Here is a 15,328-nt window from a genome sequence, read left to right as displayed (position 1 = left end):
CGCAGTTTAGTACGATGGAAGCTCTCGATGCTCGCGTTGAGCAAGTGCTGGGAAGTATCACCTCTGACAACACCAAGTACGTCTATCTACGAACTTTATCTCGCTTCATAGAGTGGCTCTACGAGAATACGGAGGCGGATCGACGGCAAGTCCTGTTTACTAGTACGTTTCGTGAGCTGGGTGCAATTAATGGGGAGAGTATCGCGCAGTGGTTCTCTATCGTCCCTTTACGAAGCCCTGTCAATCTAAGTGTATTAAGTACTATGGAGTGTATGCGCTACTTGACCTCGATGGAGCAGCGTGGTGTCACCGGAAAGTCGACTTTTGGAAATGTTCGCTCGGCGATAGTGTACCTTCACACTCAGACAGAGTCCTCGGTGAATGCTACTGCAACGATGCACACCGAGCTTTACACATGGGGTGGGGGCTTTCATCAAGTGCCAAGAGAGTTTGTGCTACCCGCAAGAACCGTTCGCGTTGTGTGGCAGCAATGGTGTGCTGGGCAACCGCCACTAAAGCAGCTATCAAAGCACGATATGGCTTCAAGACTACAAAAGATCCGGCTTGCAGAGCTTCAGCGGCTGATGCGCTTCGTTGAAGCACTTCTGACGAGTGATGAGGTCCTGCGAGCGCACAGCTCTCTCGATTCGGCTGGCCTTCTTTTTGAGCAAGTAAAGAATCGTTTACCGTTCTCATCGACGTCGAGTAAAGGAAGAGCGCATAGACTTGACCAACTATCGTGGAGAACACTCGCCCGTGAGCATGCAAGGCACAGCTCCAGCTAGACTAGCTACCATTACGTAGGTGAGTAGCGGTAAGCTTACACAATACACATTTACTTCGAAGTGGTAGTGTTTCTACTTTCACACTGTGTACCAAATGTGCGGCACAATATGCTTCGTGCAAACTGCACGATGAATTCCACTACATTTTGCATTATTGACAGTTTCATTTGATTTTTGTATATCTGGCATTTTTGCATTCGTGGAATTCGCCGGTCAATTTGCACCCCGAATTCTATACGAAGTGGCAGATTCGCACGGCGATTTCCGTAGAAGTACCTATGAATGGCATTTCATGTTGTGAAACACTTCAAGTAGCAAGACGTACCCGTAAGATGCGTTAGTTAAAATATTGATATTGATAGTATGATAGCTGTATTGTATATCATAAACACTTCACTCACTCATTCACTTACTTCCAGTTTATTTCGCTGCATGCCGTTCACTTCTTTTTGAGGAGCTTGAAGCGCTTGCTGAAGTGCGAGATGGCAGTGTCTACGACTTCATCCGGCCGGTTGTCGTCGATCTGGCCCGTGAATTGAATGTAGCTCTTGGAGCCGCCGTACTGGTCGCAGAGCGATTTGGCGTGCTCAGGCATGAAGAAGTCTTTCTTGGACGCGCTGATAAAGAGGCACGGCACCGTGAAGTACGGGGCAGCGTCGAGCAGCCTGACGTCACGGAAGTTGAAGCCGCCAGCCTTGCCGATCGAGTTCGCCAGGATCTTTTGAACTGCGGTGACCATCGCCGAGGGAAAGTACAGACTGCGACGCTCGGCGCTCTTGGTGATCATCTGTAGCATATCCCAGATCACCTGCTCCATGTCTCCGTAGGCACTGTCCGCCGTCAATGCAAAGATGAACTTGTCGTGTCCAGCCTTGCTGGAGAAGCGCTTGAAGCCCTGTAAACGCGCCCTGCCACCGTTGTTCTTGCAGCTCCGCTGTATCAGACGATAGCATACACTCGGACTTAACCCCTGCACGGGAACATTGTCGATCGCTAGCAGGACGAAGTCGCCGTGTGATGCACTGTACTTGCTGAATCGGAAGTGCAGACCCGTCAATGGAGGGATGCACAGAATGTGGCGGTTCTCTCTGTCTTCCACGACTTCCAACTTCTTCGCTTCTTTTCGCGAGACCGTCATCGTTTCGTAGTGGTACGGCATGCGCTCTTTGGCATGGAGCAGTGCCGCTGCGGATCCAATATCTCTCCCCCAGATACCCACAGCCGACGCACGCCCAGTTGCGTACAGATAATCCACAACCGTTCGCAAGTCATCGTGCTCAAAGTATCCAAACGACACGCGGTCACCGCCGGAAAGACCGGAACCGGACAAGTCCACTGCGAACAGCGAGAAGCCCGCAGCCAGCACTTTACGGTGCAAATACACGCACTCCTTGCGCGAGCTGGACATACCGTGCAGGTAGATGATGCACGGGTCCACGCCCAATTGCGCCGTTGTCTGCTGACTGCTCCAACTCGAGTTGCTGCTGCTGCTGTCCGTGCTGACATTATCCATGGGCTCCTCTATTGCGCACCCGGGCGCCACCTTGTCCTCCTCACCAGACAGCGACGACGACGATGAAGAGCTCGCCAAGTCTGCAATCGGGTCGGTGTCTCTCACTGCTCTGCGACGCCAGAAGCTGCAGGCCAAAGGTTCTCCACGAGGGTTTTGCAGGTGGAAGTCCTCGCGCACGAACTCTTCGCTGTCGTTGCTGGCTGTAGCGAGTGTGAACTGCCGGTCGCCCAGCTCTCGGACGGAATACTCGGCGCGCACGGGGCTGGCGATGGACTGCACCAGCTCCTCGTACGTCTCGGAGAAGAGCTGCCACCAGCTCCCCAAGCTGTTGGCGTGCAGCTCGCGCTTGTTCATCTAGTTATCAGATGTACATTGGCGTTAGAGACGTCATGCTCTGCATGCAGTGAAGAGGCTGCAGCTAAGTAGACGCGGGCTGGCTTACCTCCGCCTCGAGCTCTCCGTCCTGGAAGATCTCCATGGCTCTGTGGGCAGGGGCCGTGCAGCTGAGGCGTGAGCGGGGCGTCGGTCGAGCGGCGCGTTCAGTAATGGCAGCGGTTCAGCTTCGAAATGGCCGTGGTATGGTAGCTACTCGACTAAGTATATGTAGAGGACGGTTTGGAATGGAAAATGATACGGTGTCAACTTAATCAGGAGATTGATGGGTGTTTTATGCTCCATTGGCCATGTATACGGTTGGGACGCAACGCTTCAACTGCATCCTCCCCTCGCATGAACCAAGCAAGCCCATCTATTCCTCGGAGCTACATGCTGCGGTGTGCAGATAGCGAAACTATCAGCTCGAGCAAGGTGGACACCAAGCTTAATATCCCAGGTGAGATACCATCAGAATCCATTCCACGCGACACGATTCACGAAGATAGTCCGACGGACGCAATGGCAAATCGATCGTGGTGGGGTGTCTAACAGCACGCTCCGAGTTCACGCTCGGCAGCTGGAGATGCTCGAGATGGGACGCCGGCAAACGACAAGTTCCCGGCTCGAGGACTTCCTATCTTGACGACAGCCTCGCTAGCAGTAACAAGTTTCGGTGGTATTCGGCAATTGTGGTCGTACTTCTGCTGCTATACTTGGAACCAGGGTTGCCGAATATTGCATTGTTATCTATTGCGAGCAAGAAGAGAATAGATAATTGAACATCAAACTAAACAAACCCGCAATAGAATATCGACATACTTCACACAGCAAAATAGATTATTGGTGCAATGTCAGTGTATTGATGGGTTACATACCTATCATTACTCCGCGCTCTCAACAGTGCGCGCGTCCCAATAATCGGCATTCTGCCGCAGGAACAGCAGCATCTCCAGCGTGTACGGCTGCAGTGCGTGGCGCTGCAGCCCAAACGTGGCCCGAGCGATGCTAAAAAATCGCTCGACCACGTTGGACGTGGGCGGAATGGACGCCAGCAGTTCGTAGCATGGTTGATGCTCTTCTAGGCGCCGACACTTTTGCAGCCGCTCCATGAAGGAGATGCTGGCCTCCTCATCCTTCTCTTCTTGCTCGCCCTCGCCCGCTGGTGGAGCCGCCAAGAAGCGCTCCAGCGCCGCCTTCTCCACCCGGGCCAGCCGCTTGGCTTACCCCTTGAGCACCTTGACGCAGCCCGCCTCGAAGTCGGGGCAGTAGACGATGTCAGCCCGCGGTGCTACAATACAATACAAACAAATTAATATTAGTAAATGTACCAATAACGCATAATAGACAAAAAACGTACCGAGATAACGGGCGTACGAGGGCTTCGCGGCAATGAGCCCGTCGAACCAGACGCGAACGTCGAGGAGGTTTGCGTCAGCGCCTTGGAGAGCCTTCGACACGGACTCCACGTCCTTCAGCTCGCCGAGCAGGTCCCGAAGCCGCCGCTTGGACGCCGCCGGGGGAAGGAGCTCGGCCAACTCGTCGTCCTCTGCGTCGATGAATGGTAGAAGCTCGAAGTGTAGCGGTTAATCATCGCTAAGGTCGAACCCCAGCGGGTTTGCTGGCGGATGATTGGTCGAAGGTCGGTCTTGAACCTGCAAGCACCAAAGTGTCAATTTCAGTTAAATCACACTAAATAACAAAACTAACAGGAAATATACAGATACTAACCGGAGTTTTGCAGAATGGTGGAGGGTCCGCAGCTTTACCATCAGCGCCTGTACCATGTCGACATCTTCAGCGCATTCGCTCAGCCGGGCGGCGACGGCTCGGTTGAGTCGGTGGCTTGCACACCCAAATAGCGGGACGCCCATCAGCGTAGCGAGGCGGCGGTTGACGCCGCAATTATCTCCCACCAGGAAGAGAACCTGGTCCAGGCGCTTCTGATAGTCGCGCGCTAGCATCGTAGCCAAGAAGGCTTGATGACTAGCCGCGGAGAAGTCGTCGGTCTCATCGTTGACGAGTGGTGCCATGCAGAGCAAGGGGCACCTCAGAACCCCATCAACCTCGTAGCACGCGAAGACCGCGATGTTGTGCTCCGAGTCGTGGCTCCACCCGTCAAAGATGCGACCAAACTCCTCCGGCATCTCAGCCGCGATCGCGTGCTCGACGCAGCGCGTCACCGCGTCCATGACGCGCCGAAGCGTTTCGACAGAGACAGGCTGGAGGCGCGTGTAACTAGATGCAAAGTGTAAACACAGTATTAGTTAGTTGTCAAACAGTACATATTCAGTAGAGAGCTGGGTCGTAACGTCTTGCGAGCTTGCTCTCGCAAAATGATAGCGGTAGGTTGCACTTCACCAGCCACCCCGGCCAACCGAACAAGTTCTGGGCAGAGTGGCGGACGTAGTGAGCAAGAGAGCCCGTCTGACCGGGTGTTGCGGTCAGTATCTCCTCCGAGTACGAGGGGTGCTCGCGCCTGATATGCTGCATCAGGTTCGAGTACCTCGTCCCGGTGACTCGCTTCCGGACCGCGCCGCACCGGCAACGGAAGTACTCGAGAATGGCCTCGTCGTACTGGTCGCGGCACGGCCGGAAGTAGAAGTTGGAGACCTGCCTGTTAGCGAAGGCGGCCGTGCGAGGCGGACGGGGGGTTGCGAGCATTGTGGCGGCTCGTGGTGGGTTGTCGGCTTCCGGTGGAATGAAAAGTGGGGAGAGTTAGTATGGTCGAGCTCAAGCCGTTGGTTTGGAGGATGGTTGGCTGCAGTAGCCCACAATACATAATCGAAGATGTTATGCTCAACTCAAAAGATAACTGGTAGATAGCGGTTAAGAACATGTCAATAAATTATTGATTCAAATCTATTGCAATAGTTTCAGCACCAATTTATTTTTCGGCATCCCTGCTGGCTTGTTGCCGCTGGAGGCCAACCACCATCGAGCTGGACGATAACGTCTCATACTTCTTACGGTTCCACCAGGTTCCAGCGCTCCCCGATGGCAGCATATTTCAAGAGGACGGGTCATCACTGACGAGACCAAGACAGTCTGAGCCGACCGGACTCTTTCTCGGCTCGTTGGCTCGAGGATCGATGTATGCGTGGTTGAAGCTTGTTTAACGTTAGGTATCAACGCTTCATTGAGCGTTGCATTCGACCTCAGGGTGAAGCCACTTGGGTACTGTTGACAGAACTCGACAGCCTCGTGAAGTGGTAAGAAGACTCTCCTAATCCTTGATTCGCTTCAGTATTCGGCTGACTCCTTCCAGGCGCTTGTCATCGCGATCCGCCTGTCCTCTGGTGGCGAATACAAAGGATAAACTCAAAGCGGTTTCGAGAAAGCCAGCCAAGTTACGCCCCACCCAAACCAACTCCAGTTATCACTGTTGAGGTTGCGGCTCCATGGATATAAGACACCACGCATCGGTGTCGTTGCAGCCGTGGACCCGGTGGGGCCTTGCGAAACGCTTGTTCCTTTCCAAGAATCTCGCACCACCCCGTCGTCCTGTTTCCATTCCCCAAGTCGCCACAAGAAGCTCGCACTCAACGGATCCCAGCCAATTTTCCTTGCAGGATGAACGCTGCCGGGCGTCTTCTGGTTGAGTCGGCAGCGTCTGCATCCGGTGGTCACGAATCCCTCGAGAAAGGGGCCCAACGCATGCGTGTGACTTTGGTGTTCATCCTCGCGGGCTTCGTTACCATTTGGCTGCTCTGCGTGGGGTTGATTTGGCATCTTCGAGTGAACCGAGCAGGAGCACTGAAAGGCGACGCAACGGCTGCTAGGAAGGTCATACTACCAGCGTACGCACCTGTACTCTTTGTGATGAGCCTTATCAATGGCGGGTACATCGTCTTCCTGCTGGTAACTCTGGCAACGGGCTACTTCGACGAGTTCGTGTCTCCCATCATACTCGAGTCTTTCTACTCCGGGAACCAGTTCATGTTCGTGATCGTGCTGGTGTTGATGTTCCAGAAAAGTCTCTCGTTCCCCGCTGTCAAGCGATCGGTGGCGATATCGATGATGCTTTCGTACTACACGGTTCCGTACGTATGGGCCGTGACAAAGCTGGGGAAACCCGAGCACCAGAAGCGCTTCACAATCGGCCTTCAATTCGTGCGCAGTCTGTTGATGCTACCGTTCGTCTACGCGGTCATTAACCCTCCAAGTCGAGCTACGAAGCGCATCATCCGCGAGTTGTGCTTTGTCACCATCGTGTACTTCCTGTTAACCGTGCTGCTTATGATCTTGATCTTGAACCCGAAGACTGCCGGCTCACCGAGCCAAACTGTCGTTTACGCTATGCTGACGTGGGTGGCCTTCTGCCCACTCGTAGTTTGGCGCGTGCTCAAGGCTGACACGGAGTACTGGCGGGGCATCGGACAGCGAGCTTGTGCTTTACAGGGTCTGTTTCAGCGGGAGAATGGCTTAAGCGAGCGCGTGTCATCCGAAGGTCTTCACGTTCTCATTGAAATGAACCGGAAGTGTGTGATCGACTTCGCGTATTTGGAGCTCGTCCGGCAGCTCGGAGTCGGGTCCACGTCAACCGTTTTCCAAGGAACCCTCAAGACCAAAACTCACGTGGCCGTCAAGGCGTACGCGCCTACAAGCTGCTCGGAGGATGTCGTGGCTGCATTCTCACACGAAGCAGCCATGTGCAGCGTCTTGAACCACCCAAACATCGTCAAATTCCACGGAATGTGCGTCGCGCCACCGACGATCTGCCTAGTGTTTCAACTGTGCCAAGGTAGTCTGGCCGACGCTCTTCAGGATCAGGCTCGGCGACAAAACCCTCGGTCTGCTCGACAACAGCTCCTCATTAGCGTGGGCTACATGCTCGACGCTGCTCGTGCCGTGGCTTATCTCCACAGCTTCTCGCCTCCATTTGTTCATCGTGACATCAAGCCGTCAAACTTCCTCGTGGATTCCGAGTGCAACGTGCAGCTGTCAGACTTTGGTGAATCGCGGAGCGTGGCCAAGCTGGAAGGTAGAACGCTGGCACCGAAACCCAAGGTGCCCGTTCTGGAAGATAAGCAGTTTGTGATGAAGACTGCACTCCATTCTCCGCTGGGCACGACGCTTTCGTACGTTGACTCACCGTGGGGCGCTTGCATGGAGAAGAAGTCACCAGAGTATATTGCGCCTGAGATTATTGATGGCAAGGGGGAGCTGGTGTTCTACGGCGAAGCTGCGGACGTGTATTCACTCGCGGTTACGATGTGGGATATTCTACACCCTACGGACGACAAGTTCCCACAAGCTAGTGACGACCACGCGCAGGTGCTCGAGTTGGTGTTGCGTGGTGTAAGACCCAGACTGGACAACAGTACACCTCCGAGACTACGCGGCATCATTGAGCGTGCATGGCAGCAAGATCCCGGACTTCGGCCTACTGCGAAGCAGCTTGTCAGCGCGCTGGAGGACGTCCAGGACGAGCTGAGCGCGCGCTTAGTGCTCGACTTGATGGGCGACTTGTGCGAATACCCTCCATCCCCCAAGGCGAGCGGATCAAGTGTCCGGTCAGCTGACGTTTATCACGCACACACTTTCCCGGGGGCTTTCATCGTGGATCGAATGATCGACCGTCGGTTTGTTAGGAGCCCGGCGGAGGGGATTCGCATGGGCAACGCGCTCATGGACTCGAGTGTGCTTCACCACGTCACCCACTCCAAGAGTTTCGAGAACACGTCGACGGCGCTCTACTTCTTCGATCTAGACGAAGCGCAGCTCAGCTTGCCAAGTCACCTAGAGAGTCGACTCCATCGGAGCAGCTCAACGAGCATGCACGAGTCAAGTATCCCCATGCTAGCTCGCGGACCCCGCACATCGTTTAGCTTCGTCCGAACACGGAGCGACGCACCGTGCCAGTGTCGACAACTTGGCCAACGCCTGGTCGGCAGCAAGTCGTCAAAATTCCACCGACGGCGACAGTACCAAGCTGCGCCTGAGCCTACCGTGGAGATTAACGCTCTCACGACTGCTCTACTGGTGGAGGAAGACCCCAGCCTGGACACTGATATGCTTCAGGTGAACAACTACAACGCGTTGAGCACGGTGCCCGGCACTGCTGCCACTATGGCCTGAAAAGTATTCTTGATGTACTCAAACATTCCGCGAGCTATTCACCAACACAATGGCTAGGTTGTCAATGATCCCATAATGGGATTCCCATTACAGTAGCCAAAATATCTGCTGACAGTTTAGCATTATCCTTAAACGGGGGTTTTGATCATTAAGTAGGGTGTTTGAAGACAAAATGCTCTACATCTGATCTTACACTTATAGAGTCGCTAACTTCAAATTTGCCAAAACTCGCAATAAGCAATTCACTGGCGGTGAACTGTCACAATTAAGACAAGATGCAGGCGTTGACTGCTGTGTGCGAGGCGCTGCATGCTCCGCCCACGAGCCCCGAGGCCGAGCGCCGCCGCGCCGAGGCCGAAGCCGTGCTGGAGCACTTCAAGCGCAGCCCCAGCGCGCTCGCGGACGCCATGGCGCTGCTGCGCGACGCGCAGACGCCGCAGGTGGTGCAGTTCCACTGCGTCGCCACCATCCGCGAGGTGACGCTGCAGCGCTGGCCGCTGCTGGCGCTCGCGGACAAGTCGCAGGCGCTGGACTTCCTCATGCAGCTGCTGCTGGAGCGCGGCGCGGCGCTGCCGAGGTTCGTGGCGGCCTCGGCGCTGCAGACGGCCGTGCTGCTGGTCAAGCGCGGCTGGCTGGACCGCCTCGAGTCGGAGCGCGCCGCCGTGCTGCAGCAGATGGGCGTCATGCTGCAGCCGGGCAACGCCATCGCCCACCGCCTCTTGGCGGCCAAGTGGCTGCTGGCTTTTGTCACCGAGTTCTCGTCGGCCTCGAGGGCCAGCAACATGAGCCAGCCCGTGGAGTTCCACACCAAGTCCCGACGCACACTGGAGAAGAGCGGCGGACTCAAGAACATCGTGGCGCTGGCGGTGCCGCTGCTTGAAGACTCGATCCGCAGCACGACGACGGCCTGCGGAGACGCGGGAGCTGCGGGCAACGTACCCGCGGAGCAGTTGGAGCTGCTGGACGCGGCCTTCCAGCTGTGTGTTGAGCTGCTCAACTGGCAGTTCGAAGACCCGCGCGCGGGCAACTTGACGTGGAGCTTGAGCGCCTCGGCGAACGATGACGACAGTGGCAACCGACCTGTGCTAACCCCGCAGGCTTCGTGGAGACCGATCCTGGTGCGCCCGGACCTCATTCATTCGGCATTCAACACGTACGCGTTCTTCCGCAATGTGGCGGCGAAGAACGAGACGCTGCTGCACTTGGCAAGACAGTTCCTTATCCAGTTGGCGTCTCTGCAAGGCCCGATCTTCGAGCGCAAGACGGAACAGGTGCAGTTCCTGGGTGAAATCTTCCGTGGTGTCGTCACGGTCGTGCACAACCCGTTCTTGGATTTGGTCGCACAGAGCGACTTTACTGGATATGAATTGGCCACGCGCGAGTTGATCGACTGCTGTCAGCTTCTCTTCCGACTTGTGAACAACATTGGCCTTGAGGCGCTGCTGCAGGCCAACTCGGGACAACTTTTCTCTTCGTTTATTGAGGAACTGGCCTCCCTGACCAGCAAGCTGCTGCACTCAGCTCTTGACCGTATCCAGCGACACCTGCGTGAACACCCCAACGAGGCTATTGATGAACTTTGGGAGCTCGAGGGTGTTGATATTCTCCTGGACGCTTGGGTTGCGCTCATTAACGACCCGCAGCTGTTAGAAGTTGGTGCGCCTGGAACATCCAAGCCGGAAGCGGAGCAGGCTTTGGCACTGCTAAGCAAGGCCTCGGCGCCAGTTCTGGAGCTTTACCTTCAGGTTCAGTTGGAGTTGTGTGCGGTGGAGGCCCTTGCCGAGCAGGATGAAGAGGAGGACGTAGAGGACAACGCTGCCAGTAGTGCACGCGAACAGTACGAGCTCGCTGCCGCACTGGCTAGGCTAAACTCGTCGGCGTCGGCGTCCTTGCTAGTTTCGCTTGTACAGTCGCTGATGACGAGCGTGCAGCAGGAATTATCAAAACTGCAGGGGCGTGATGAGATGACTCCGGTGCTGTCCCAGCTTTTTGAGAAGCTGCACTTTGTTATTCTCTTTGTGGGCCTGTTCCTTGCGGATGATTTCGAAGGTGAGCGTCCAGGTATCCCGAACCGGATTCACGTCACTCTCCGAGGTGTTGCCTCTGCTGAGGATTCTCCCGTGGTGAACCTAATTATGTTGATTATGAGCCACGTGCTGGAGTTCGAGGCATCCCGGCTTGCGCAAAACCCAACGAGCGACTGCGTGAGTCCCTTTGTATCCGAAGGATTGCTGAAAACGATCACGCGGCTGTGTGCCACGTACCTGGCTCCTGATGTACTTGTCGACTCCGGTGAAGTTGCCCCGGCACTGCTGCAAGTTTTTGGTTTCCAGAACGGCGGGCGAGCAGGAGAGCTGCTGAATTTCTTGGTTCAGAAGACCACGGTGTACCTGCTGCACTGGTCCACACAACCCGTGGTCATGGAAAACCTAATCGAGTTCTTGTTGGTGCTCTCCAACACGAAAGCCATCAACCCCGTCCTGAGCTCGCAGATGTGGCAGTCGCTCGTCCAAGCCAATGCGTCTGCTGGATCGTTCATGAGCGCGGCTACCGGTGGAAGTGATGCACTGCATACTGCAGTTGCTAGAATTCCCGCCAATCTACGAGGTCAACTGACGGAGGCCTTGTGCCGAGCTGGAATGGCGTCGAGCGATCAAAACATGCGAGCTGCTCACTTCCAGGCGGTTAGTCACCCGGTCGAGCAGCGGTTGCAGCAGCTAATCGCAATGCCGAACTTCGAGGCGAAGCAAACTGCGAACGACGTGCGTGTGCAGGAAGAGCTGACGCTGCTCGTCGAGATGTATTCAGGTATTGCGCGCTCTGCTGAATCGACGAGCCATGCACCCATCACAACGTTCTGCCTGCCTGCACTGCCTGTCATCGTCAAGATTTTCCAGATCTTCCAGGGTGACTCGCAAATGGTGAACCTCATCCTCAACTTCTTCTGCCTCATGGTGGAGGCGCAGCTGTGTTACCTCTCTCCTCGCGACGCATTGCTCGTATACACTGCCAGCGACGAACTCATCCGCGCTTACTGCCGGCACAACTTGGGCAAGAAGAGCATGCTGGGAGGTGTTGAAGAGGAGAATTATGCTGACCTGTTGGCGCTTCTTACGCTGCTGTCGCATCTCGTGTCGAAGGACTTTATCGACTTCTCGGAAGACGCAACAACTGAGCAGGAGCAAGCCGAAGCTACCCGTGCTTCAAGCGTCGTGGCCGACGTGGTGTTCTCGGGCCTACGCCAAGTGATTCCACTCATGACCGAGCAGTTGCTGGCCTACCCGAGCCTGAGCAAGCAGTACTTTACGTTGGTGTCGTATATGGTGGAAGTGTACGCGGAGAAGCTTGTCACTTTGCCAAGCGAACTCTTCCAGATGCTGCTCCACTCGCTGTTGGTTGGCATGCGTCACGTGTCGGTGGATGTGGTGCGTAACAGTTTCCAGGCGCTTGGTGAGCTGGCGAGCTACCACTGGAAGGCGCAGCAGGGGCAGAAGCCGGGACTCGAGGCCCACCGGCAGCAGCACCCGGATATGTTCATGGCGTTCCTGCGCGTTATCTTCCGCATGGCGCTCTTTGAAGACTTCAACCCTGTCATCCTGGACGCGTGCGCGGGTACTCTCTACCCGCTCATTCTGATCGAGCAGGCGCGCTACTCCGCGCTGGCCGAGGAAATTAGCCACGAGCAGGCGAGTCTGGACCCGTCCGCCCAGCAGCGGTTGTCTGCCGCGTTTACCGAGCTCATCAGCTTTTTGACGCCAGCGGACATCGCCACGGGCACCGCGACCACACGCAAGATGCGCATGCAGTTCAAGACGAACCTGTACGCCTTTGTAGCTGAAGTGCGAGGCTTCCTTCAGGTCAAGTAAATAATTAGACGATCACCTTTGGAAGCAACTACATAGTAGTACAATATATATGCTTATGCTGCCTGGACATTCATCGCAACGAAGTCGAAGGCATCCATGTTGTGACCAATCTCGAATTCTTTAGGTGTCACGGCCGAATCATCAACCTCCAGCAACTTCGTAGTTAGCGCGTGTTCATCACCAATCGCCCCCCTGAACTTTCGTCGCAGCCGTTGTCTGCGAGCCATTCGAGGAGCTTCAAGGCGTTGCCCCAGCTTCCGACACCGACAGTCATTGCCACCGCTGACGCTAGTTCCAGCATTTGTACTTGGCCGTACCAATCCTTCAGACAGGCTGAATGGTTTGGACGCCGTAGCATTGTTGTGCACGCTGCTATGGTCTTCCGAAAATGAGCACGTAGCAGACTCCCGAAAAGAACATGAGCCAAACCGCTCCCTTTGTCGCTCAAGATCATCATCGAGATCGAGGGGGCTGTTTTCTTCACACATGCTGATGGCCACCGAAGCCTTGCCGTTATCCAAAGGCTGACAAAGACTGATGTTGTCCTCGTCAAAGAAATACTGGAGTCCCGTGTTCTCAAAGCTGTAGTCGTGCTTCTTGTGGTGCAACAGGCCTGCGTCCATGAAGGCATTCCCCAGTCTAACGGCTTCACATGGGCTGTGTACAAACTTCATGTCCTGAAGACGGGCAACGATTAGCTCACCAGTAAAAACGTCCGCGGTGCCTCGGCGTGTCTTGCACACAGAGGAGCTGATAGCGTTGGTAAGTTCCGGAAGCAACTCGTTCGCAAAAACTGCTAGTAGTTCCTCTTGGACTCGTTCCAATGCCTTGACAATGTCGTGAGCACTAGGGCGTAACCGAGCAGTGGGTTGCCAAGCTGCTTTGATAATTTCACATAGACCTGCGTGAAGCTCTTCATTTCCAATGTCCACTTCAAGTTGTGGACGCTTCCCTTCCACCACGGATGCAAATATCTGCAAGTGATTGCTCTTGAGGTCAGGAAATTTGTCGGCGCCAGGGTGCAATACGTCCCACATAGTCATTGCTAACGAGTAAATGTCCGCAGCTTCTCCATACGCTGCAAGCCCTGCCTTGCCGTTGATAATCTCCGGCGCCATGTAGTCCACCGTACCTTTCACAGTCATCTTCGGAAACGAAGTCATCATTGACTGGATCTCTGTTGCCATCGGGGAACTTGCAAATGCAGCGTAGTCCGTCAAATAATCTGGTATGGCTGCGTTAGAACCTGTATTCGGCTTCTGGGGCCGAGCTAGACTACGTGACTCCCCAAAATCCGTGAGCTTGACTGTTCCACGGACGTCTACCAGAAAATTGTCCGGCTTAATGTCTCGATGAAGGAACGGCGGGGAGAAGCTGTGCAAATACGCTACTGCACGAGCAGCGTCCAGCATATAGCACACATTTAACAGCATCTGCTGCCGGTTGTGGAAACGCGACCCGTTGCCAGTAAACCTGACTCTCGCAGTGCAGGTAACTTCAGAAAGCGTTCCTTGACAAAGCTCCGACACCAGACAAATTGTCGGAGGGTAAATACACATTCCGTGAAACGTGACGATGTTCGGATGCTTCAACGCACCGCACAGGGCGGCTTCTTGGGAAAACTCGGTCACTGTTTCATCACTAAACAGCGTCGGTGTGTAAACTTTGACAGCGACAGGAGTGACGGCATCCAATAATCCACTGAAAACGACGGCGCTTGCCCCTGTGCCGATCTTTCTCTGAAGCTGTAGCTGTGCGAAGTCGATGATCAGCTTGCGATGCATTTCGATGAGCACGTGCAGACCTTGCGACGATATTCGTTCATCGATACTATGCCTCTGACGGAAGAGCATCTGCAACTCCACAGCGCGTTGACCCAACCCCCTCCAGAACTCAGTGTCAGCTTTCAGCACTCGCCAAACAACCAAGGGAGACATAACAGCCCACAATACTGTCGCGTACGTTAGCGCAAATCCAACAGTACTCGATCCGATGTGAAAGCAAAATTCACTGCTGAAGTGCAGAGCCGAGTAAGTGAAAATAAAGAGGCAGTACTCTCTCAAAGTGCGCTTAGTAGCTCGAGCCGGAGGTCGCACAAACACGAACGCGAAGAAGATCAGCATTAACGCTCGCACAGCAGCCATTATCGTGAAGGCGAGGTTTGCTCGACTTGGGGCCACGTACGTCATCAACAGTATTTCCACCGGGAGGGTATACAATGCCAAAACCAGTGTGATCACCACGGAGCGTCGGAGTGCTGGAATTGAAACACTCTTCTGCAACAAAAACACCATGACGAGTCCAAACACAAACAAGCGCATGCTGTAGAAGACTTCCAGCAGCGCGTCTGAAAACTTGCCTCGAAACCACTTGAGCGTCACGAACAGCGCCATCACCACGGAGTACACGCCAACAGAGCCTGCAAGTAGCCACAACAGAGGTGCAAACGCCGGTAACAAAACTTTTCTAGCTGCATTGGAGTCCCCTGTAAGCGCGATGTGCCGGTTCCACCGCAGATACATCACGAGAACGAGGCACATGATAAACAGGAACACATATTCGACCAAGATCATGATCTGAACCAGCTGGAACCTGTCAACGAACCATTGCGTTTCCTCCATCTCTTCGATCGTAGCTGCAAGCATTGGTGGCCCTCCTCCAAACTCTCGGGACAGCTCCTCGGCAAACGTGAGCGCCATGCTTGAAACGCG

General features: G+C 54.9%; 6 protein-coding genes across 6 annotated transcripts; 3 read left to right on the top strand and 3 right to left on the bottom strand.

Annotated features, from left to right (window-relative positions):
* Window positions 1–395: 395 nt before the first annotated feature.
* On the top strand, window positions 396–785 carry PHYSODRAFT_486494 (hypothetical protein; the record flags this gene model as incomplete). Its single annotated transcript, XM_009523030.1, has 2 exons — window positions 396–593; window positions 669–785. 2 exons carry the CDS (start codon window positions 396–398, stop codon window positions 783–785), a joined length of 315 nt encoding a protein of 104 aa, XP_009521325.1.
* Window positions 786–1,224: 439 nt separating this feature from the next.
* On the bottom strand, window positions 1,225–2,776 carry PHYSODRAFT_482632 (hypothetical protein; the record flags this gene model as incomplete). Its single annotated transcript, XM_009523029.1, has 3 exons — window positions 1,225–2,248; window positions 2,348–2,652; window positions 2,741–2,776. 3 exons carry the CDS (start codon window positions 2,774–2,776, stop codon window positions 1,225–1,227), a joined length of 1,365 nt encoding a protein of 454 aa, XP_009521324.1.
* Window positions 2,777–3,554: 778 nt separating this feature from the next.
* Window positions 3,555–5,334, bottom strand: PHYSODRAFT_326975 (hypothetical protein; the record flags this gene model as incomplete). The annotated part of the gene is made up of 6 exons (XM_009523028.1): window positions 3,555–3,869; window positions 3,909–3,961; window positions 4,031–4,219; window positions 4,279–4,325; window positions 4,402–4,908; window positions 5,027–5,334. 6 exons carry the CDS (start codon window positions 5,332–5,334, stop codon window positions 3,555–3,557), a joined length of 1,419 nt encoding a protein of 472 aa, XP_009521323.1.
* Window positions 5,335–6,243: 909 nt separating this feature from the next.
* Window positions 6,244–8,751, top strand: PHYSODRAFT_249808 (hypothetical protein; the record flags this gene model as incomplete). Its single annotated transcript, XM_009523027.1, has 1 exon — window positions 6,244–8,751. One exon carries the CDS (start codon window positions 6,244–6,246, stop codon window positions 8,749–8,751), a length of 2,508 nt encoding a protein of 835 aa, XP_009521322.1.
* A 275-nt stretch (window positions 8,752–9,026) lies between these two features.
* PHYSODRAFT_486369 (hypothetical protein) lies at window positions 9,027–12,617 on the top strand (the record flags this gene model as incomplete). Its single annotated transcript, XM_009523026.1, has 1 exon — window positions 9,027–12,617. One exon carries the CDS (start codon window positions 9,027–9,029, stop codon window positions 12,615–12,617), a length of 3,591 nt encoding a protein of 1,196 aa, XP_009521321.1.
* A 53-nt stretch (window positions 12,618–12,670) lies between these two features.
* PHYSODRAFT_312187 (hypothetical protein) lies at window positions 12,671–15,157 on the bottom strand (the record flags this gene model as incomplete). Its single annotated transcript, XM_009523025.1, has 1 exon — window positions 12,671–15,157. The coding sequence occupies one exon, from the start codon at window positions 15,155–15,157 to the stop codon at window positions 12,671–12,673; it is 2,487 nt and encodes an 828-aa protein (XP_009521320.1).
* Between the last annotated feature and the right edge of the window lie 171 nt (window positions 15,158–15,328).

The sequence above is a fragment of the Phytophthora sojae genome, assembly GCF_000149755.1.
Source record: "Phytophthora sojae unplaced genomic scaffold PHYSOscaffold_2, whole genome shotgun sequence".
NCBI classification, from domain to species: domain Eukaryota; phylum Oomycota; class Peronosporomycetes; order Peronosporales; family Peronosporaceae; genus Phytophthora; species Phytophthora sojae.
The sequence above is the reverse complement of the archived record's forward strand: the minus strand, read 5'-3'. Positions and strand labels throughout refer to the sequence as shown.